The sequence below is a fragment of the Gobius niger genome, assembly GCF_951799975.1.
Source record: "Gobius niger genome assembly, chromosome: 20".
Classification (NCBI taxonomy): domain Eukaryota; kingdom Metazoa; phylum Chordata; class Actinopteri; order Gobiiformes; family Gobiidae; genus Gobius; species Gobius niger.
In genome coordinates this window covers 12,422,614-12,444,865 of record NC_136871.1, presented here as the reverse complement: position 1 = coordinate 12,444,865, position 22,252 = coordinate 12,422,614, and the positions used below count along the sequence as shown (strand labels likewise).

The window sequence follows — 22,252 nt, the reverse complement described above, 5'->3', positions numbered from 1 at the left end:
AAATGTCTCAAATAAAAATGAAACAAAACACAATTCCAGCTGTGCGCCAGTGTGAACTAACATTTTTCTCTGCTTGTGTTGCCTGTGCCTCGAATGATTACAATGTTTTGAAAGATGTCTACTGATATGTCACTCTTTTGCCTTGTCTCTCTCTCTGTTTCCAGTGGCCATTATGTTGAAGGATGATTACTTTGTAAGAGGAGCGGGCCTCCCGGGGCGGTTTAAGGCAGAAAAAGTGGAATTTCACTGGGGTCCAAGCAATGGGTCTGAGGGATCTGAACACAGCATCAATGGACATCGGTTCCCTGTGGAGGTAAGAAGCCAATCTATACCATAAAGGCAGTTTGTTAACACACTAAAGGGAAGGTGTTATGTTGGCCACTGTTGTTAAAGGAACTGGTCCAGGCCAGTCCATTGTACAATTGTGTAGCCTTCATGTATTTCCACTCACTGTCACAGTTATCAATGTCAAACCAATGATTTCAGATTTTTTTTTACAAAACCTTTTTCTTCCACCTCATGCTTTTATCTTGGATGACAATGATTTGACATTCATGATCAAACATTTGTGTAAAGAGCCAACTCGTTCCCATTTTCCTTTCCCCAGCACTGAAATAGTCTGTAGATTCTTATACACTTACTACATATTTACATCTTGCGTTTCAAAGGGTAAAACCAGCCCCGCTGAAATCTGGGATCTATTTAATCAAAGCCTCTGAGTGAGTGATTAGGTCTCAGATAGCAGATTACTCCAGAGTGTCACGTTCAGCTTTCTCCATCCACGTGGTCCATTTTATTCATGAATGGGATTGAGCAGGATGTAAGTGTAAGCGGACGCGCTCTTACAGCCAGCCCTGAACTCCTGAGTCAGGCTGTGCTTCCTCTACAGCAGGACACATGATGAATATGTATGCTTTAACCTTTCCCATCCTCTCGTGCGTGATACTGTCATCCTTTCCTTCCACACTCTCCCACAGTGTTGCATAAGGGAGCGTTTGTGTCACTATAGAAATGATAGATCTGCAATATTTCCCTCCTAAAAAAAAAAAAATCCTCCTCAGATTGTGCTGAAGGAACAGAAGCCCTATATGAATGCATCACTGAGTTTTCTGAGGCGTCTGTTTTAAACGGGAGATTTATAATGTGCCATCCAAATTGATTCAGTGGGAAGACATCAGCGAGGAAAGTTTGTGTATTGCACTTTTATGAAGTTCCAGTGAAAATCAAGTCCTGCTCTTATATTGACTGAGGCTCGCAGTCAACGATAGTATTTCTCCAGAGACGCACTCACACATCAGCGAACACACAGGCTGCAGTGTGCCACATCCAATATTGGCACAGGCTCAGCGGAGGCCACTGCTTCAGTGCTACTGTTCCGTCTTTGTGTTTGCAATAAGAACAGCATCGCCTTCAGGACGGGAAACGCTGTATGTCCACATCATAACAGGTAGGCTACGGGGCCCTGCACTCTACGTGCACCATTTGAACCAGTCGATACTTTAATCTAAGCAATGTTCTAAAGAGCTTTTTTGGCAAAGTTTTACATTATTCTTATAATGCTTTTGCGGCATTTGCAAATGTATTTATGTGCAAAAGCAACATTTTTCTTTTTGTAGTAATATGAAGTAGTTGTAGTAGTATCGTTGTGGTGTTAGTAGCAATATTAGAGACAGTATTTGCATATACTGGAGTTATATTATTATAGTTCAATGGATTATCAAGCTTGAATTTAACCTCTTAACTCCCACCTGAACAAAGCACACAAATCTAAAAGCTTAAAAAAAAGCATCAAAATAGCAACGAAAACGAGGATGAAAACGAGACAAAAATGTGACAAAAAAGCGAGAAAAAAATGTGACAAAAACGTGCCGGAAAAGCAAACAAAAGGCAACTAAAGAGCGTCAAAAACTGAACAAAAATGAGACAAAAATGTAGGGAAAAAAACAGTCAAAAACGTGCCAGAAAAGCTATAAAAATATGACAAAAACTCTATGAAAAAAAGGTATAAAAAAAGAACCAAAAAAGCCACAAAAACGAGAGGAAAGAACAACAAAAACATGGTGGCGACGTGACAATAAAGTTACAATCACTTTTGTAGATCTTTCAAATGAGGCATTAAACACTGTGGCTCTCCAGTTGAGAAGCATTTAGATTTGGTTAAAGCTGAACTGGAGAAAGAGGGGGGGAAAGAGGTAAGAGGTTCATGAAAGCAACCTTCCATCACTTTAAGGGTACTGGTCATTATGCAGAAAGACACAGGGCCAGGACACAGTTGACGTGATTCAGTCACAGACGACAGAAGCAGAATCATGTGTTGATTCAACATATTGTCCTTAAATCAGAAAACCAATGACTTTGTTCCTTCCTCTCTGTCTTTCCATTTGCGTCTTGTGAGTCAAGTTTTTCGGTTTCGTTGAAAACTCTAACTTAGCCCCAGTCATTGGGAAGATTTGGTGGTAAGAGTATTTATTTGACAGAACGAATGCGTCCTCCACTGTGGAGTTCAGATAAATAAGTAGTTTTTCAATTGGTTCAGAGACAAGTGAGTTGTTTTGATAGGGGAAAAAAAGGAAACAAAATGCCCGCTCTCAGAACACACTGCTGTGGCTTTCTTACAAGCTGGTTTGTTGGAAATTGCACAATTTGAAGGTTAAAAAACTGGAGAACTGGTAGGAACTAAAATGTTTGTTAGATACAATAAATCCAGGGGATAAATTCAACTTACAGGCTTTAATCAGTAAATCATGACCTTTGCTGTTATTAAAATGTTGCATTTAACGTAATGTAAAGGTCAAAACTGCACATGTCAACAGAACTACTTAGAAGATATGTCATTTCCAATACAAAATCCTTTATGCATAAACAGGATGGATTCATGTTGGAGAAATAACTAAGTAATCCGAAGTGAACAAGAGTCTGGAGTTTTGTTTTTTTTGCAGTAGAAGTGTATTACCCTCAGGACAGGACCCCGGGACATGAACTCAAGACGTCATCCTAGTGTGACCTTGGTCGTGGATTACGTCGATAAGCAAGTCAAAGCACCTGAGAGCCAGGGTTGTGCTGCACTACAGAGGGTGTGACTGTACAGCAGGGGTGGGCAATTCATTTTCATAAGGGGCCACATGAGGAGCCTGAATTGAGTCGGAGGGCCGCACCAACAATAACACAAACTTATATCGGGATATAAGTATAATATATCGGGAGTGTATCGCCGGGGTCCATGAACAAAAGCTCCAAAATAAAAAAAATGTTTTGATTGGGAAAATACATTGAGGACTTTTTTTCAATAAATCTATAATGATGAGCCTGGCAGGACTGTGGCCTCATAAAAACGGCTTACACTTATTGCACTTCACAAGCCTGTGTCACAAGTCTCTGCTACATTGTAGTCAATATTCATTCACTCCGCACTCCGTGGTAGTAAGCTACTATTGTAGCCACAGCTGCCCAGGGGCAGACTGTCCATATCCCACTTGCAAGTCACACAATGTGTTGTTTATATCCTTATATCTTATTATGCCAGTGCCCTTTGCTGGACACCTGTGGAATTCTTTACTTTTATTCTGATTTAATCTGCCCCCTAGTGGCTGGAGTGAGCATTCTGGTAATAAAAAAAAAAAAATCATAACTCCGCACAGGAATGAGCTAGAGACTTACTTTTTTTTTTGACATGCTTATGAATTTATGCCCTACAAGTTATGGGCCGGACTGAATCATCTCGCGGGCCGGATGTGGCCCGCGGGCCGTACTTTGCCCAGGTCTGCTGTACAGTATGATCAAATCCGATGAATGACAAGTTAATTTGATCTCCGTGTATTTGGGAAAAGAATCAAACGTTCACTCGTAAGCCTATTCTTTTCCCCCCCTTTGTTATGTGGCTGCTCTCTTCTCATTATACTGGCTGTAATTCAGAGTTTGAATCGTGTGACTGATGAACATAATAAGCAATTGCTGCGCATTTGCGTTGAATTTGCGGTTGTCCTTTTTTTTTTTTTTTTTTTAAATAATGAAGTAGGTGAAGTGTTGTGGAAAACAAGCTCGAATGGATTAGTTTTATTGTGGAGGGGAGCGCAGTACGTCAGGTCACTGTCTGATTGATTTTGTGAATGTGTAGTTATCACTGTCTTGCGCGCGCTTTTCTTCTCCTGCGGCTGGAGGAGACAGCTTGTGCCTCCTCAAGTGCTCCGCATAAATGATGTATGATTTACAAGCCTTGCCATTTAGCAATTGTAGCCTAATAGGTGCTTGAATGGCATGATGAAGTAGGGCCCCGCTGCTCCTCTACCTGCTGTTTTAAACACTAATGCTCTGCTTAATATGGCAGGCACAGTGCTGCTACGCTCTGGCTCACTCCTCCAACCCTTTCCCAACCTCAGGGTTCACTCCCCTTCATATGTGCGCGCTCCCACAGTGTGTGCACAAGTATTAATGAATATTTATTAAGACAAGTAAAAGTCACATACAAGGTTGGACTTGGCTGGAAGTATGGGAGACACTGTGGGAAATACCTGGTGCTATAAACTTTGTGGCTCAGTGGTTTTCACCTACAGATCCAATAATCATCGTCGGTGATTTAAACATGCTGTTGTTGTGTCTTTGGGCAAGACATTCACCCACCTTCTTGTTAAAAAAAATAATAATGGTGGGTGTCGTAAAGTCTCTATTGTAGTTCTTTTGGATACTACCCTATACTACAGAATTTGCATGAAAACTTCGAACTGCCCGTCACGTGTCCGACCTCGCTCCTTTACAAGAGTGTTGAGGCAATGAAGTATCCAGCAGTCAGCTACAATCCCAAATAGAGGTGGTTAGAGAGGCAGATGCTGCAGGTTGGCAGCCATGTGACCGACAGGTTACCCCAGGGCAGGTCGTGGCAAAAACAACCATAGCTTACCACCATTGAGTGTGGAGATAGAAGTGGGCCGCTGTATTTTAGAAGGACTTTTGCATTAAACACTTGGCTCTGAAGGGAAGACAGAAAGTTCTCTGCAAATAATGCTTTTTTTTTTTTTTTTACATAAGAGAAAATGTCAGGGGGAAACAGGGAAATTTTAATCTAGGCTTATCACGGCTTCAAATTGAATCCTTAAATAGCCAGTGCGTTTATCATTTACTTCATTTAAGGTTGTTTAGTTGTTTCTATTACGAGAATGAGTGCTTTAACTGAAGATTTGTCAGCGTACATGACATATTCAAATTTGACTTCTTCACGCATGGCTGAGCTGAAATGTTCTTCAGCATCAAGAGCCGACGACAAAGCAGACCTCCATTTGCCCGTCCAGGAGACCCCCCTGTGACTGACCACAGACTGGGCTATCCATCCTGTCTGTCTGCCACGAGCCAGCATTCATTTTTATCAGTGCCCCCTCAGCCTCCACATGTGATAAACGAGAGGAGCCACGATGAAAAGATACAGGGGGGGTCTTTTACCCACCTGCCTGCAAAAGAGAGGCACTGTAAATTAACGCGTGGTGGGGGTCGGCTGTGAGAGCTCGTGATGGGGGAGGCTTGTACTTTCACTTAGACACACACAGTGTGTGCTGTGCCGCAGGTATCACAGATAAAGATGTGTCATTGATGAATGGGATTTTATTTCCCATCAACCTTTGCGGTGTGGAAAATGAAAGGCACATTCCGGCTCCTAAATCATGAGATGAATAATGATAACACACCTAGCACTTTTCATTTCAGCGCACCATCCCTCTGCACAGGGAGCATGCACACAGTTATCTCCTATCACAACTATGTGTACTTCCCATAAATCTGTGTGGCTTTAGTCACAGGCTCACAGTGTGTGTTAGATGTTTGGTTTAGCAAAATTAAGAAGCTTGAAAGTGAAAAGTTGAGGATTCATTTTTTTTGGTAAACTACGTCATGCATTCGCCATTTCTACATTTCATTTGGTGATGGTTTTCCCCTCACTCAAACTCTACAACACAATGACCATAATGTTCATCGCATAATTTTGTAATTCCCATTAGTGAGTCTGAGCGCCAAGACAAACATTATCCCAATCAGTGTTCTCAGCACGGAAAGTGTCGTTTATGGAGCCTTGTAAACTCACACTATAAACTTTTATTTGCTGTGTATTTGCCAAACAATCAAAGCGCTCAGAAAACTGCCACTCTCTGAAGCCTTTATAGCCACCATCAATGCGCAACACATGGCTCTTTATGGTCACCTCTGCCACGGGAGGCGACTCGAACACTGGGCAGTCATCATGGATCACGGTCATAGCGGTTGGACGAACAAGGCCTGTAAAAAAAAAAAAAAAAACATGTATGTGTTTGTGATGTGTTTGTGTTTGAGCAGCGTCTTGCAATACTGTCTTGTGCATTAGTGTGGCTATGCAGTAGTTGGTCTGGCTTCCAGGATCCTCTAATCTCTGAGCACCTAAACTGGAGAGTCTTTCGAAAGTCTGCAAATAAGAGATCTATTTAAATGATTTAAATATTAGATTTACAAAAGAGCTCAAATAGTTTTCAATCTCCCTTTTTTGGGAGTCCGATACCGCTATGACCGATACCGCATATCCCTGATGGGAAAACTCTGGTGTAGTCTAAATTAGTTACTGGAACATATTTAAGATGTTGCTTCTGAACACTTCTGCTGATAATAATCCATAGATCATTTCGCCCAGGTTTAGAAATTACTTGAATGTTAGGTAAGTCATCCATCATCCACCGGTGAGTGCAGTGAAGCCGGGCAGTACACGCCTTTGCTGCGTTTACATTTCAAACGTGTGCTCTCATGATTATATTCAGGAGACAGGGTGACAGAATATTCTCCCTGTGCTGCTGAAACGCTATCTGGGGTCCTGCTGTTTGATACATGCACCATATCCCCTGGCCTGCTCTCCTTTCAGCCCCGCTCAGTGCAGTGCGTGGGGGACTGGAGTGTAGCCTTAGGACAGGGATGTGAACAGGAGTGTTGTGGGGCCTCATGTCCCGACCCGACTCACCGAGCGCTGCATGGACACAGGCCTGTGATCTGCGGGCTCTTGGGGGCCACCTGATATAAGGCATCAGGTGTTTAAAATGTTGAGTCAGCTAGAGGATGAGAATGATAAAAAAGATGATTATTTTTAATGATAACACATTAATCATCGCTCTGTCAGAAACTGGACTTAACATGCGCTGTACAAGAGGCAACCAATTATTCACTCACTTCACGTGTTGATGTTTTTGAGAGCAAACTGAAAACCTACATCTTTAGAGAACATTTTAATTACAGTGGAATAAGGGTTGTTTTATGACCACCATGTTTTGTGTAATGTACTTTGAATTTCTATTTCTATCTTTGTGAAGCACTTTGTGACCTCTGTCTGTGAAAGGTTCCATATATACAAAGGTACTTACTTACTTACATACTCTGCACACAGCTTTCCTGGAGTGTGACAGAAAATAGCAGCAAATCTGCCCTATCGGATCCTTTGACACTCAGGGCCCGATCTTGTGCATCAAAACGGAGACGATAGCGTGACATTGTGCGCTCAGTAGGAGCGCACTTTGTGATCTTGCCACTCCAGACTTAGCGCATTTAAGTGGGTGGAGACACACATCTTCCTCCAACCAGATCGACTCCGCGTCCAGGAGAGCGGTTGTGTGGGGTGAACATGTGCTTTTGTTTTGCTTCGCGTTCACCCCAAGCGCGGGCCGATCCGCGCCACAGCGGACGCTGTAGCTCTTTTTCTCTCCAGACGTGAACATGGTTTAGCTCACGATGGGGTAAATAAAGTTTTTAGTTTGACCTGTGAGAGCCTAAGGCTTAAGACAGAACACAAGACAGCGCAATGTAAACGAGGAAGTGAATGTCAGCTGTGTTTCCATCAGTGCAGTCACCTCCTCTTGTGACGCCCCCTCACAGGTGGCGGAGGCGAATGGCACATATAGCGCCGCCACTCGGAAAATAATTCGCCAAGAGCCTGCGCCGTGCCATGACAGCCCCATGACGTGTTATGAATGCCATTTGGATGTGCGTGATGTTTTGAATTGTTTATTTTCTATCTTCGTGATCAGAAACCCAAGGATACACAGACAGATCATTCGCGAGAGGCAATGATTCATCTAACAATACATGTTTGGAGAGGGGAAGAAGCAGAAGTACCGTGATGAAACCCACTCCAATGGTTTTGGTAAATCTACGGTGAAATTGGGTAATCCACTAAAACAGACTTAGGTCAATAGCTGTGTTTCCTAGTGGTTATTCTCAGTCACCATGGAAACGCTCGCTGACTCTTCCCACACCAGAGCACTCCTCTGTAATTACTGTTCATCTTAATTATCCTTTACAATAAGATAAAAGCTGAAAGGCACCAACAAGTCTGGATAAACAAAACAATAATTATATCAATTGAAGGATTTAGTAATCATGCCCAATAACGCGATAACACTGAATGAGTTACAGGTACAAGGACAGTTTAGTTCAGGGGTAAGAATATACATAGATATATCGATTTGCTTATCAGACTAACTGTCGTAAAAGGTTGATGTAGCCTATATTTTAGCGTAATATATTTAAAACAGCACACTATACAAATGAGATCAAATGTATCAACATGAAGCTTTTAATAACCAAACCAAAGAAGAGTAGCTTCAAAATAATATTATCATGTATAGAGGTAAAAGCTACAGCGAGATAAAACTACTTCCAAGATGTACTTCAGTAAGGCCTTGTACTTGAATAAATGTAACTCACCTAGTAGTTACATGACGGTGAGCAGAGAACCATGTACATGCCACAGGGACATGGGCGAGGTCATGCTCAGTGTGATAGACAGAAGGGGCCTATGGAGCACCATTTGTTGTCCTCCGCAGCACAGCGCAGTCTTTAAATGGGTCTAAGTGTCCACAGCAAGGCGCCACCAGCTCTGCGCCACGTGGACCACATTATGGAGATGCTCTGACCTCATTAGAAGCCTGTCCCTCGACTTCTCTTGTCCAGGGATCAGGATCACCCGTTCATCCTCTCTCTCCCGCTCCTCTGCACCTCTCCCTCCCCCTTGTTCCAGCACATTCAGAGCTTCAAAGATAACTGATGACTGCCGGGCCGCGCTCGCTCGTGTTATTTACGATGGGTCTGCCCCTGGATAAGGAGCCCATGCCATTTCCAACATAATGTTATATTTCCTTCAGCAAGTCCACAATGACAGAGAGAAAAAAAAAATCAAGCCATTCTTTAAAAGCACTGTGCGCCCGGGGGCCATAGAGAGGCTGTCCCAGTTCCCAACCCTGCTTTGAACCATTTTTAATAATCTGCCATGCTGATAAAGCAAGCATTCCTCACATTTTTAGATTCTATTTTTCTATTCGAGCAAAAACACTATTTGCCCTGGTTGCTATTATGAAAAAGTAACACTCACAAAATTGAAAAAGCCACAGCTGACTCTCAGAGCCATTTCTCAAGTAATGCATTTCAATTGGGTTTTTAAGATAGATTGCACGGGGTCGCTGCGTGCTCTAAACATATCTAATAACCTAGATTGTGCCGTGGCAAGTCCCGGCGCGTGGATGCTGCTCGGTTAGGGGGGGGGCGGGAGGCTAATGTGTGTGCGCATCAGTGGCCAACCGCGCTGCCACGTGTACGACCTTCTTTGATAAACGCCCTTTGTCCCGTGCGGAGGGGGGACTGGGGAATTGGAAACCCCACAGCAGGGCTCAGACAGAGACTTCTTCCTGTCCTCACGCCGGACAACAAGGACGCTTTACTCTGATGGTGTGCTTGTGGGGTGATTTTACATTGTTGTCTGCAAACCGTAAGACTTTTCTGCCCCACACTCAGACAGAGCGCCTTTTTTGGACTTTTGCTTCATGGTCATTGTTCATTCAAGTACTTCTGTAGCAACACTTGCCCTGCTCTGATCGAGATGTGGCTGCCAATCTTAGTCACACACAATATTTATTTTATGTATTTGTTTATTTGGCAGGGACAAGAAAACATTGCCAGGTTGTTGCTCGGTGGCCGATGTTATGTAATGTACACGAGGCATTTAGCAATAGGCTAATTTGCAGCCCCCATCCCTGGTTAGGCTTTTTACAGGTATGGATAGAAGGATGGAACACAACAGTACACTACAACAATAAAAAGAAAGAAGAGAAGACATACAGAGGGAACCATTATGTTTACATACACTTCAAAAAAAAACACATATGCCTTTTTTGTCACTGTCTGACATGAAACCAGAATTAACTTTTATTTTGTAGGTCAATTTGAATTTTAAGAAACTATTTCTATTTGTCAAATGCCAGAAGAATGAGAGAGAATTTTCTACACGGCTTTTACATTACTTTTTACAAAGCCAAAAGTTTACATTCCTAATTAATGCTTGGTAGCATTGCCCACAACCCCACAGCATGATGCTGCCAGCCCCGTATTTCACAGTTGGGATGGTGTTCTCAGGCATGCAAGAGTCCCCCTTTTTCCTCTAAATGTGACAATGGTCATTATGGCCAAAAATATATAAAATATAAAATAAATATAAATAATATAAAATATTTTTTTTTTCCGTCAGACCACCGGTTATGATTCCAAAAATTAAAGTCTTTATCCTTTTTTTATTTGTAAATTCCAAACTGGCTTTTGTCTGTTTCTTTTGGAGTAAACCTCAGCCCTTGTCCGTACAGGACTTGTTTCACCGTGAATGATGACAAACTCTTACCAGGTTCAGCCTCTTCTCCAGGTCTTTTGCATTTGTTCTTGGGTTGATATTCACATTTCAGACCACAGTACGTTCATCTCTGGGACACAGAATCCACCTTGTTTCGGATCTGTATGATGACTGGTCATTTCCATCATTGTTTTAACCAATGAACCTGAATCTTCAAGTGTCTTGAAATTGCATCAAAGGATGAACCAGACAAGGTCATAATATCGTCATCTGGCCTTTCCTAAATTGTTTAAAGGCATAGTAATCTGTTTTGGTTTTATAAAAAGTAATAACATATCTCCCATTCTTCTGGCATTTGACAAATAGAAATATTTGTTAAAATTCTAATTGACCTAAAAGAAAGTTAATTCTGGTTTTATGTCAGACAGTGAGGAAAAAAATACAAATGTGTCTTTTTATGAAGTGTATGTTAACATACGTATGGTTCCCGCAGTATCTGACCACTTCACATCCCAAGTTCATCCATACAGTTTAGTGCTCACACTTTTGTTTCTTCTTTCGCCAGAGCTTCAGCTTCTATGAGAAAAGTCTCAGGTCCATTTGGGACTTTAGAAAAGAGTTCTACTATGTCTTGCTTGAAGGCACAATTACAGTACACGCTGGGAAAAGTTTGAATCAAACTGTCGACCTTTAAGTAAATTAAACTTTGTTCAGCCCACGTAAGGTGAACTAATAAGTCGTCATTCATGAGTGATGAATGATGGAAGGCATCACATCTTATGGCTCGGTCTCCATGGGAACGGCTGATAGTGCCACCCCAACTGGCCAGAAGCTATGCCCCAAAGTCCTTAGAGGTTTTATTTGTTCATCTCCAAATAGAACGGGCTGGAATGGAAAGGTAGCTTACCCCTCACCGATAGCTAATAAACTTAGCCAGTCTGGTTGGCCTCTCTCGAAGTGCAGAGGCAGGCCTTTAGGAGACAGATAGTTCACTTCTGCTCAGTTCGCTCTGTGCCACACTGTGTAGGCTGCACAGAGTCAGAGTACGGAAGTTCATGCTCTGAAACATTTCTGTCTGTGTCTGCTTGGCCCTCATTCTACCGCGCTGCGCCAGAGCCGTAAAACTCCTGGACTCAGTCAGCGGCCACACTATCGCTCCTTTGTGATTACCACAGTATCATATTACTGCAAATGATATAAATGCTCCTCCTGTTAGTTGTCCACTATTAAATTATATGCAAAGTGGTGTTAAAAATCAGTGGACTTTTGGCCATTACTTGATGAGAGGAAAGTGCTGACTGCTTTTGGCGGATGTATTCCCATTACTGTGATAAGAAATTGTCGTCAAGGTTGTCTCTGAAAAGAAGATGAAGAAAGAAAACTTCTCCAAAAAAAAAAGCTTTCTCCGAGTTGTTTTCTTGTCTTTTTCTTTTAGAAAAGCTATAGAGTTAGAGAAGTGCTTAAGCCAACTAACTTTTATGGGAGACCGTCCTTGCTGTTATTCTGTGGGCTTCGGTTTTGACACGTCTGAGGATGTGTTGCAACAAAGTTTGAACAAGCAGCAACTTGTGTGAATTAAAATTTTAAAAATGTGTTGTAATAATATTTTTGCTTCTTCTCTGTGTCTTTGATAGGATGTCACTGGGATATAAGTCTCTTTACGGTATCAATTTTCATAAATCATAGATCCTGAGGCGTAATCATACTTCATTACCCCCTGTACACTGCATGCGGGTCATATTTAGCTCAATAAAGTACTACAGTTTAGCAACACTCAAATGATGTCATCCCACCGAGAAACATACTCACTCCACTATTTGTGCCCACAGGAGTTTGAGAAAAAACATATGAGTAAAAATCTATGAGAAAAGTATCTCTACTTCCTCACACCAACACTGCAGTCCCACACATTTGATTCTTTTGACCAGTGGATAGAAAACTTTAAGCAGAGCGGGATGAGAGGCAGCCTGTGATGTGATGGGAGTTAACAAGGCCCCTTCCCTTCCAGCCATGTTTGTCATGCTCACTTTATATGAAATTCAAAATGAGATTCCTGAATTTGAATGTTATTGTAATCCTTCCACCAAAATGGGGCTATATTTTATTAAAAATGTCCAAAACAAAACAGCCAGCAGCCAAACTTGTTTACTTCTGAATGCGCCGCTGTTTGAAATGGAGTAAATTTCTTGTGCACTGAGGCTTCCTCTTAGAGACCAAACATGTTTTCAGGCTTTCAGCTTTTTCTCATTATTCCTTCATCCCACAAGTCTTTGATAGCAGGCAATTTAAGCTAAGTTCACGCACCCGTGACATTTCATAACGTTTATAACTTCAGTTGACCATTTGACACATACAGTGATAGACATTTGTGGACAAAAAGTATTCTTTGGATATTCACATTCATTCATGTGCTCATTATGTTTTGTTTCAAGTTTTGACACCAAGATATGGAATAAGGCAGAAAAAAGAAAAGTACTTCAAAAACTCTACTTCCATGCCTTGTAAATGTGAAGAGGGCTACTGTCATGTTGTTGAAGCTCTTAAGTAGGCAGTATTTCAATGTTAATGGCCCTAAAGTAGCACTAAGTAACCAATCAATCCTTTTCATAGTTCCTCTGGGGGTAGTACAAGTTATAATGGGACGATTGGGGGGTCTTTCATCTCCCCCTGGTGTCTCTGGCCAGAAAACCACGCTTGCAACTCCCCTGCCTCCGGGTCGGAGCCACCAATACACACAAATGGAATCACGAGGAAGAAGCTAAGAGGCTAACGGGCAAAGCTAACTGTAAGCTAGCGCCACTTTAGCAGTAATTACAGCCAAATTTGAGCGGGAAAAAATATCTCCATTGTGTAATTGAGTTGTGGCACAATGTACAATATCCCTCTCTCCCTTCATCTTTTCTGTCAGCGTAGCACTTTACTCCCGTGGACAATTAATGAGTTGCTTAGTTCTGCTTTAAATAGGCCACCGTTTTTACATACCGTATTTTCCGGATTATAAATTGCACCTTTTTTCACAGTTTGGCAGGGATTTTTTTAAATTAAAATATATAATTTCATGTGCCACTAGAGGGCACTGCAGGCTAATTGAGCAACAGAAAAAAAGTTTGGAGTGAGCAAGAAGCGGAGGTTACTCTTAGAGAAGAAAACAAAACAAAGCTAATCACGGGCTAAACGCTAAATGGCCACAGCTAGAGGAACGACTTTGCAAATGAGAGCTTTTTCTCATTAGACATTTTATGGCTAGTGCATCTTATTCTCCGGAGCGATTTACAGTCCGGAAAATACGGTACTGAGATATGCTCATACCTTAGCTTAGAAATAGAAGGGGGTACCAAAGTATGCTGTAAGGCGTAATAATACCTTAATCACTTCAACTTTACTGCACGGACGCAGAAGTGCTCCTAAGGTATTATTACGCCTCACAATATAGAACCCCCTTTTTTATCTGCTTAGAAAATTGACATGTTTAATTTTGCGCAACTATACTTGGATTGTGTAAACGCTCACCTAAGCGTATTTAAAGAGGGGGTGCTATGTGATTTTTTCAATCACATAGCACCAGTCTATGGCACACTACAATGACGACGAAACCGTCTGTTGGTCTGTAAATGCAGTAAATTAAAATAACAATTGCTCTCTCAAAATGGCTGTAGCGAATGTCTTGAAATAGGCCCCTGTCTCTTTAAGAACCTCTGACCCCCGGCTCACATTAAATCCGTTTAAGGTCCGGTACGGCATCCGCGAACTTAGAAAGTCATTAAAACCAATGTTGCAGACTCACACTGGTCCGCGAAGTCCGGGTCCGGCAACCGAGGCCATCCGGCGACCTTCCGGCGTCAACGGAAAGAATCAGCAAGAAGTCTATTTTTGCCGGAGGCCGGAGCCCCAGCGGATCAAGCTGACAGAAAAACACGAGCCAAGCAGGAAGTCAGGTCTCGTGAGGAAAGAAGATCCGGTGTATTTCAAAATAAAATCGGTCTGCTCGCTACTTATTTGGTCTCGTTTACCACCTGTACACGCGCGTAACGTCGTTAATGTAAACATTTCTCCATTACCAGTGACATGGGGACAGTAGTGTGTTGCAAAGCATCCACTTCACTGTGGAGAGTCGTTGTACTGGCAAATGCGGCTTTGTTTACAAAAACTACGTATATACGGGGATAATCATCACGTAAACTCGCACCAAGCGGGCAACCCGCACGCACTTCTGTTCTCGCGAGTGCCGTTTCTGTGCCTGGCGCAGCCTCTGGCGGAGCTGGCCACAGTGTCAGACGGACTCACTGTGAGTGGTAGTTTGGGGCAAACCCGGACTGGATCAGGACCGAACCCGGACCGAACCCGGACCGAACCCGGACCGAGCCGGGGGTGACCCTTTCCGACACGCCCCCTCCACACGCTGTCTGTGGCATCAGTGGGGAGGGGGCTCTGCTGAGGAGCAGTGGTTGGTTACTCGGCTGGTGACGAAAGGTCGGAGGCGTCTCCAGGAGGTGGGGGCGTTCCTAGGAGGACTATCCCTATCCCTAAGATGGCTGCCATCAGAGTTTTTACAGATTACTCAAAAATACGTGAATGTGCCAAGGCAACACTTCAGGCATGTTTTTAATGAGGGAATGACATAATAACATAAAGTAAAGCTTGAAAAAGTCGATTTTGCATAATACCCCCCCTTTAAATAGGGAAGACGTGGAAGAGCTTGGAAGCTTCTAACTTCACCCCAGTTTGGAGCTATAGGAATATGCAGGGAGTGGCTAAATGCTAACAACATCTTTGGTCTATTTTTGTGACTGAGTGCACGCACAAAGACCAAACAGTTACGCATCAACTCGTCTAAGATAAGAACATATCTCAGTATGTGAAAAGGGTGGCCTGTTCCTTTAAGACCAGTGGAGTCACCTCTGACTTACAGTCTCAGTTACACATACTGTTATCCGGGACTGTCCCAGAATGAATGTACCGACATTTAAGTTTTCAGGTGGGTTGTTACCTTTAAATCAGCGTGTCCTCCCCTCCCTCAGCAAGCACTAAGAACATCTATAATAATGATGCATTAGGTGTCAGCGGCGCAGCCTGCCTGATTCATCATTGGCGCTTGCCTCCGTGGAGCTGTCTCTGGTGCTTACCTTCCCAAATATTAATGCTTCATTGAGTACATTACCCTGCTTCGCATCTGTGTCTGCCCATGATCACAGCTCAGCACATCCACTAAATAACACCACACTTTATTTGTAGATAGGCCGGGAACATGCTGCTTTCCCCGTGTTTCTTAGAAGCAATCACCAAGTGGGAAAGTTTGACGCAGTCGCCTGCGTTGAGTTGTTCTGGAGAGATATTTTGTCTCTTGTCCCAGAAGTTTTCCTTAAATCAACTGTCTCTTTCTCTCTTGCACTATAAATTCTGCTCTCACCTTGTTGGATGGCCTAAGTGTTGTGCCTGGGGACGAGACAGCTACACCCTTGTTTACTCTGAAATGGTATCTCTTTAATACCTATTACTCTGACCTGGGTTGTGCCTCAGTCTCCTTATGCCCACTTTGTTTTGTTGTTTTGATTTGGGCCACCATTTCTATTCTCTTTCTTAACAAAATCGAACTCTTCAAAGTTTGATGATTTATGTTTTGTTTACAGTAATAGATATTTTTAATCAGGTGGTCAGAAGTAATTCCTGTATATTGTGGGGTGGGGTATCCATTAGCCTATTAAAGAAACTAAGCACAGTAAGCCAGTCTTTAATTGTGTTTTCTGACGCAGAGCTGGATCAAGGCTATCGTGGCTGTATTTATTTTTCCTTTTATGAATGTACGTTAATTAACCTTCAGTAATTTCTTCATCCCTGTATGAGTAACCACATGTTTACATTACCAAAGCCCAGACTTCAGCTATAGCTTGTTCCATGAAGCTGTCAAATGTAAAGCTTCACTGTTGCTGTGGGCCTTGGACCCCTGCTCCCTCCACACAGAACTCCTTAATGGTTTTGGAATCAATACAACCATTTCAACACTTGGTCTGTGTGGGCTGACCTCTCTCTCATGATCCCTATGTTCTAGAGACCAATAGTGAAAAAGATGTATCAATAGCAGAGGGCAGGAAAGGTGTAATCTGTGCAATGGAGTGATGATGCAGTGGGAGGAGAGGAGCCTTAGGGTGCTGTAGCGCCTCTCCCTGTGCAGTTCAAAGCCTGAGTGGGAGGGAGAGCGGCTGTTAGGCCCCGAGCTAGTCATCACAGCAGCAAACAACACATTTATTTAGTCCGCTCAAAAAACACTTTGGAGAGGTCGCTCCGCAGGCCAGCAACCCCACTTTTATATTTTACATCCAGACGGCAGGCCAAAAGACGTGTTCACCTGCTGAGTGCTTCGGCTCAACCGCTATCTCCGGGTGGCTACCTCCAGGAGAGCCAGGGGAGGTCTGACTCAGGGAGTACCTGTGTTCAGATACTTTTAACTACAAACAGGCACAACAACAGAATAGAATAGAACCCCACAAAGCAATCATAAAATAATATCCACTCAAATGATTCAAATGTGGAGGTAGATTATGCAGAGTATACAGGGAAACGTCTGTGACAGTGATGAGACCTCATTAGAGCCTAATCAATGAACTGACAGTTGTGAGGACTGTCCTCGTGAGAGTGGTACTGCAATTCAATTATAAATAATCATGTGGAAAACATGGGGCGGTTGCTTGATGTAATTATATCATTGCTGTGCGTGTTATTTTGCAATCAATTATCGATGGTCTCTGTCCATTTGTATGTCATCAACATATGAAACCGAAGAAAATATGTATGTGAGAGAATGTTCAGATGACTGGGGCACCTATCAAAAAGTTTCATGATGAGGACCTTTTTTATCCCTTGTATTATGTTAAGGGTCAATTTGACCCATTTCAGTTTTTGTGTTGATCAAAGTACTGGTTATCCTTTCTTGTTCTTGCTGAAATTTGGTGACTTTTCCTCATCTAGGGTCATGAACTGGTGTGTAAAATCTGGACACTTTGATGTGTAGTGGAATGTCTTTGCAGAGTTTGTATACAAAGATGATGTTGCGGGTCATTTTGACCCAGACGCTTTAATGTGGGTAAATAGCTGTACGTTTTACTTTGATGTACAATTGTTTGTATGTTGATTGCCCCAGAGCCAGGTGTGTGAAGAGAGGGAACTTTCTCACACTTGTCCTTGACACTGTTCTCATGTCATCTCTTTGACAAACTCACCAAAAATGAGCTCCAGAAGGATGACATGTGAGGAGGCTTTATCACAGATTTTGAACTGGGATAGTGATGTAGAGGAAGAGATTTCAGAAACAGGACTTTTCAGAGACAGAGAACAATGTTATTGCTGATCCAGATTGTCAATTTTCCTACGATGAGGAGGATTCAGAGGACGAGTCTGCCGTTGTTCCTCCAACAGAAGAAAACCAAGGAATGCAGCAATCATCATCCACAGAGGGGACATGGGTATCTAAGGACGGTAATATAAAATGGTCAACATCACCACACCCAAGCCGAGGCAGACTATCATCTTCCAATGTGATCAAAATGACTCCCGGTCCTACAAGATTTGCTGTCACACGAGTTGATGATACTTGAACTTCTCCACTTGAGGTAAGGACGAAATCGCGAATACAAGCGGCCGAAATGAGTTTCCTTCGCAGGGTGGCTGGGCGCACCCTCCGAGATCGGGTGAGGAGCTCAGTTACCCGGGAGGAGCTCGGAGTAGAGTCGCTGCTCCTTCATGTCGAAAGGAGCCAGCTGAGGTGGCTCGGGCATCTGTTCCGGATGCCTCCTGGTCGCCTCCTTCAGGAGGTGTTCCAGGCATGTCCTAGTGGGACAAGGCCTCGTGGAAGACCCAGGACACGGTGGTGGGACTATGTCTCCGAGCTGGCCTGGTGTCGCCTCGGGGTCCCCCCAGAACAGCTGGAGGAGGTGTGTGTGGATCGGGAAGTTTGGGCATCTCTGCTGAGACTGCTGCCCCCGCGACCCGGCCCCGGATAAAGCGGAAGAAAATGGATGGATGGATGGACGAGTTGATGAGATTCAATCAGCATTTCAGCTCTACATATCCCCACCAATAGAGAGGATTATACTGGAAATGTCCAACTTGGAGGGGAGACGTGTGTTTCAAGAGAAATGGAAGCCACTGGATCAGACTGACTTGCATGCTTACATTGGAGTTCTGTTATTAGCTGGAGTGTACAAGTCTAAGTACACTCCAGGATGACCAGAGAGAAGGAAAACAGGATGAGAAGAAGGAAGGAGAGAGCATGGCAGGAGGAAAGAAGGAGAGAAGAATTGTCATTTTGACCCGAGAGGAGGACAAGAGGATTAGACTAAATATTTCTTAAATATAGTGTTGGAATTAAAAATGTAGTGTATGTCACTTTTCTAAATGTTTATATAACCTAAAATCAGTTGTTATTGGTTTAACCTGTTTTCTTGACTGTTTTGAGTGCATTTACACAGTACGGGTCAAAATGACCCGCAACATAATCAATGTCATTTTTTTTCAACATAATACAAGGGTTTTATTATTGAATTACATTTGTAGAGCTAGACATATGACAGGTCATGAAGACATCACTCTCTGTTCACCTCTTCATCCAAACTGTGCAGTGTGACAGGACCGCGTTGAGCCATACAGTGGATGGGCCTTAGATCTGGATACAAATCTCAAGATCGATTTGAGGAAGGATTTCTGAATAACCCTCCCAAGTTCAATTGAGATCCCTTTATTTGAATTGTACAGCTTACTTCAGAGCCTGACTGAGAAGGCAACAGTGAGCTCAGCATTAACATTCCCATCAGTCCCTGCAGTGTGCGCTCCACTGAAGGCGGCGCAGCATCGTTAGGCTGCGGCTCACTGTGTTTCAGCTCCTTTTTAATTGTGGATCTACAGTCTCTGTGCTGCATTCACCAGCCCAATCCGCCACTTTGACTTTAATTAATATGGGCCTGTTCAAGCCGAGCTGCCTCTGCCATAAATTCTATAAACAGTCTCTATATCACGCTGCTTGACAACTGTTTACTCCACAAATAGATCAAAAAGCGATGCACCGGGCTCTTTATGTGCGCATTAGCAAGCTGCAGAAAATGCTACACAAGTGATTTTGACAGTGTTGATGTTGGCAGGGAGAAGCTCAGAGAATTGCTTTTGGCATGCACCAGTGTGTTCCCCCGACTCTACAAATTATGCAAACAAACGTGCAAATCTACGTATGCCCGCTATAATGTCGTATCAGGCGCATTCGCATGTCTGCTTGAAGTGCGCCTTAATGAAGAACACTTTTGTCTTTTGTCTGAGGATTGATAGGTGCCATCAGGTCGACTCAAACAAACACACAGGCAAATGGACAGGCTCGGATCATCCTCCATTCTTTCTTTTCAGCAACGACAGGTTATAAGAGGGACTAAAATGCCATTAATTCTTCTGGCAGCACTTCATGGCACAGCAATAGCAAGGCAAGGCAAGGCAAGTTTATTTGTCGAGCACAATTCATACACAAGGCAATTCAAAGTGCTTCACAGTTGCATAAATACAAGAAAACAAATACAATCAATAAAAACATCAACATAGAATTAATCAATTACAGTAAGAGGCAAGAGTGTAGATAAAATACTTTGCATTTTTAAGTCTTGTTAAGATTCGCTCTGTCTTGAGCACTATTTCGCTCTGTCTTAAGCACTATTTTGCTCTGTCTTGAGCACTATTTCGCTCTGTCTTAAGCACTATTTTGCTCTGTCTTGAGCACTATTTTGCTCTGTCTTGAGCACTATTTCGCTCTGTCTTAAGCACTATTTTGCTCTGTCTTGAGCACTATTTTGCTCTGTCTTAAGCACTATTTTGCTCTGTCTTGAGCACTATTTCGCTCTGTCTTGAGCACTATTTTTAAGTCTTGTTTTGACTCGCTCTGTCTTGAGCACTATTTCGCTCTGTCTTGAGCACTATTTTTAAGTCTTGTTTTGACTCGCTCTGTCTTGAGCACTATTTCGCTCTGTCTTGAGCACTATTTTTAAGTCTTGCTTTGACTCGCTCTGTCTTGAGCACTATTTCGCTCTGTCTTAAGCACTATTTTGCTCTGTCTTGAGCACTATTTCGCTCTGTCTTAAGCACTATTTTGCTCTGTCTTGAGCACTATTTTGCTCTGTCTTGAGCACTATTTCGCTCTGTCTTAAGCACTATTTTGCTCTGTCTTGAGCACTATTTTGCTCTGTCTTAAGCACTATTTTGCTCTGTCTTGAGCACTATTTCGCTCTGTCTTGAGCACTATTTTTAAGTCTTGTTTTGACTCGCTCTGTCTTGAGCACTATTTCGCTCTGTCTTGAGCACTATTTTTAAGTCTTGTTTTGACTCGCTCTGTCTTGAGCACTATTTCGCTCTGTCTTGAGCACTATTTTTAAGTCTTGCTTTGACTCGCTCTGTCTTGAGCACTATTTTTTGCGACAGTGCAAGGTAATGGGATTGTGGTAGCTAATAATTAACATAATTTCAGCAATGAAATGAAAATTAGACGTATACTTAATTCATGTCAAGCCTAGTCCTAACCCAGTGTAAAGATTGTCCATGATCAGTAAACATATTTGGATTGGAGATAGAAATTGCATTATTCCTTGTTATCCTTATTACTGTGCTGTTTCCATCCTATTCCCATGTTATTACCGCATAGTCGTATAGTCGCAATGTCGGAGTAGTAAAACCTGCTGCCAAAGTAAAATTGTGCTTGAGTTGAAACGGTCTATTAATTAAATCTTCACAAACACGCTTTGTGGCTCTCTCTGATTGACGTTGTGTTGTTGTGTTTTTCTCCAGATGCAGATCTACATGTACAACTCAGACGACTTTGACAGCCTCGGCGCGGCGCTCAGGGAAAAGAGGATCATCGCAGCCATGGCCGTGTTCTTTCAGGTTGGTTTCGGATCGATATATTCAGACATGAGATGGGTCAGGCTGCCTTTCTAACATGGCCAATTAGAGCAGAACCAGTGTTGTGGAGCCTGGTCTGTTCACAATAGTTGAGAGACATTGACATGCAAATCTACTAAATAATGACCATTTTATTGAAAGGAGGGAACACCCCTTCTCCCCCTTCCTCCTATTCCTCTTTTCTTCTCTTTCTTCCTTTTCATCTTCTTCATCCACTTCATCCTCATCCACTTCTTCATTTTCTTCCTCTTGTTTTTCTGCTTCTTCATCCGCTTCTGCTTCCTATTCCTCTTCTTCATCCTCTCTTCTTCCTCCTCCTCTTCATCTTTTCACTCTTCTTCTTCCTCTTCTTCTTTCTCTTCTTCCTCTTCTTCTTCCTTGTCTTCTTCATCTTCTTCCTCTTGCTCCTATTCCTCTTCTCTTTCTTCCTTTTCCTCTTTTTCTTTCTCTTCTGCCTCTTCTTCTCCCTCTTCTCCTTCTTCCTCATCCACTTCTTCTTCCTCTTCCTCTTTTTTTCTGCTTCTTCGTCCACTACTTCTGCTTCTTCCTTTTCCTCTTCTTCTTCATTTCCTCTTCTTCCTACTCCTCTTCTACTTCCCCCTTTATATTTCCCTTTTCCTCTTCTTATTTCTCTTCTGCCTCTTCTCCTTCTTCCTCATCCCCTTCTTCTTCCTCTTCCTCTTTTTCCTGCTTCTTCGTCCACTACTTCTACTTCTTCCTCTTCTT

The 22,252-nt window shown here is 42.8% G+C and overlaps 1 protein-coding gene across 1 annotated transcript in view; it reads left to right on the top strand.

The window, feature by feature from the left end:
- LOC306980018 (receptor-type tyrosine-protein phosphatase gamma-like) overlaps positions 1-22,252 on the top strand; it is a 294,918-nt gene that overhangs the window by 216,665 nt on the left and 56,001 nt on the right. The window contains exons 4-5 of the mRNA XM_079579221.1: positions 165-313; positions 21,413-21,508. Of these exons, the coding sequence (XP_079435347.1) occupies positions 165-313; positions 21,413-21,508 (245 nt within the window). The remainder of the gene's footprint in view (positions 1-164; positions 314-21,412; positions 21,509-22,252) is intronic.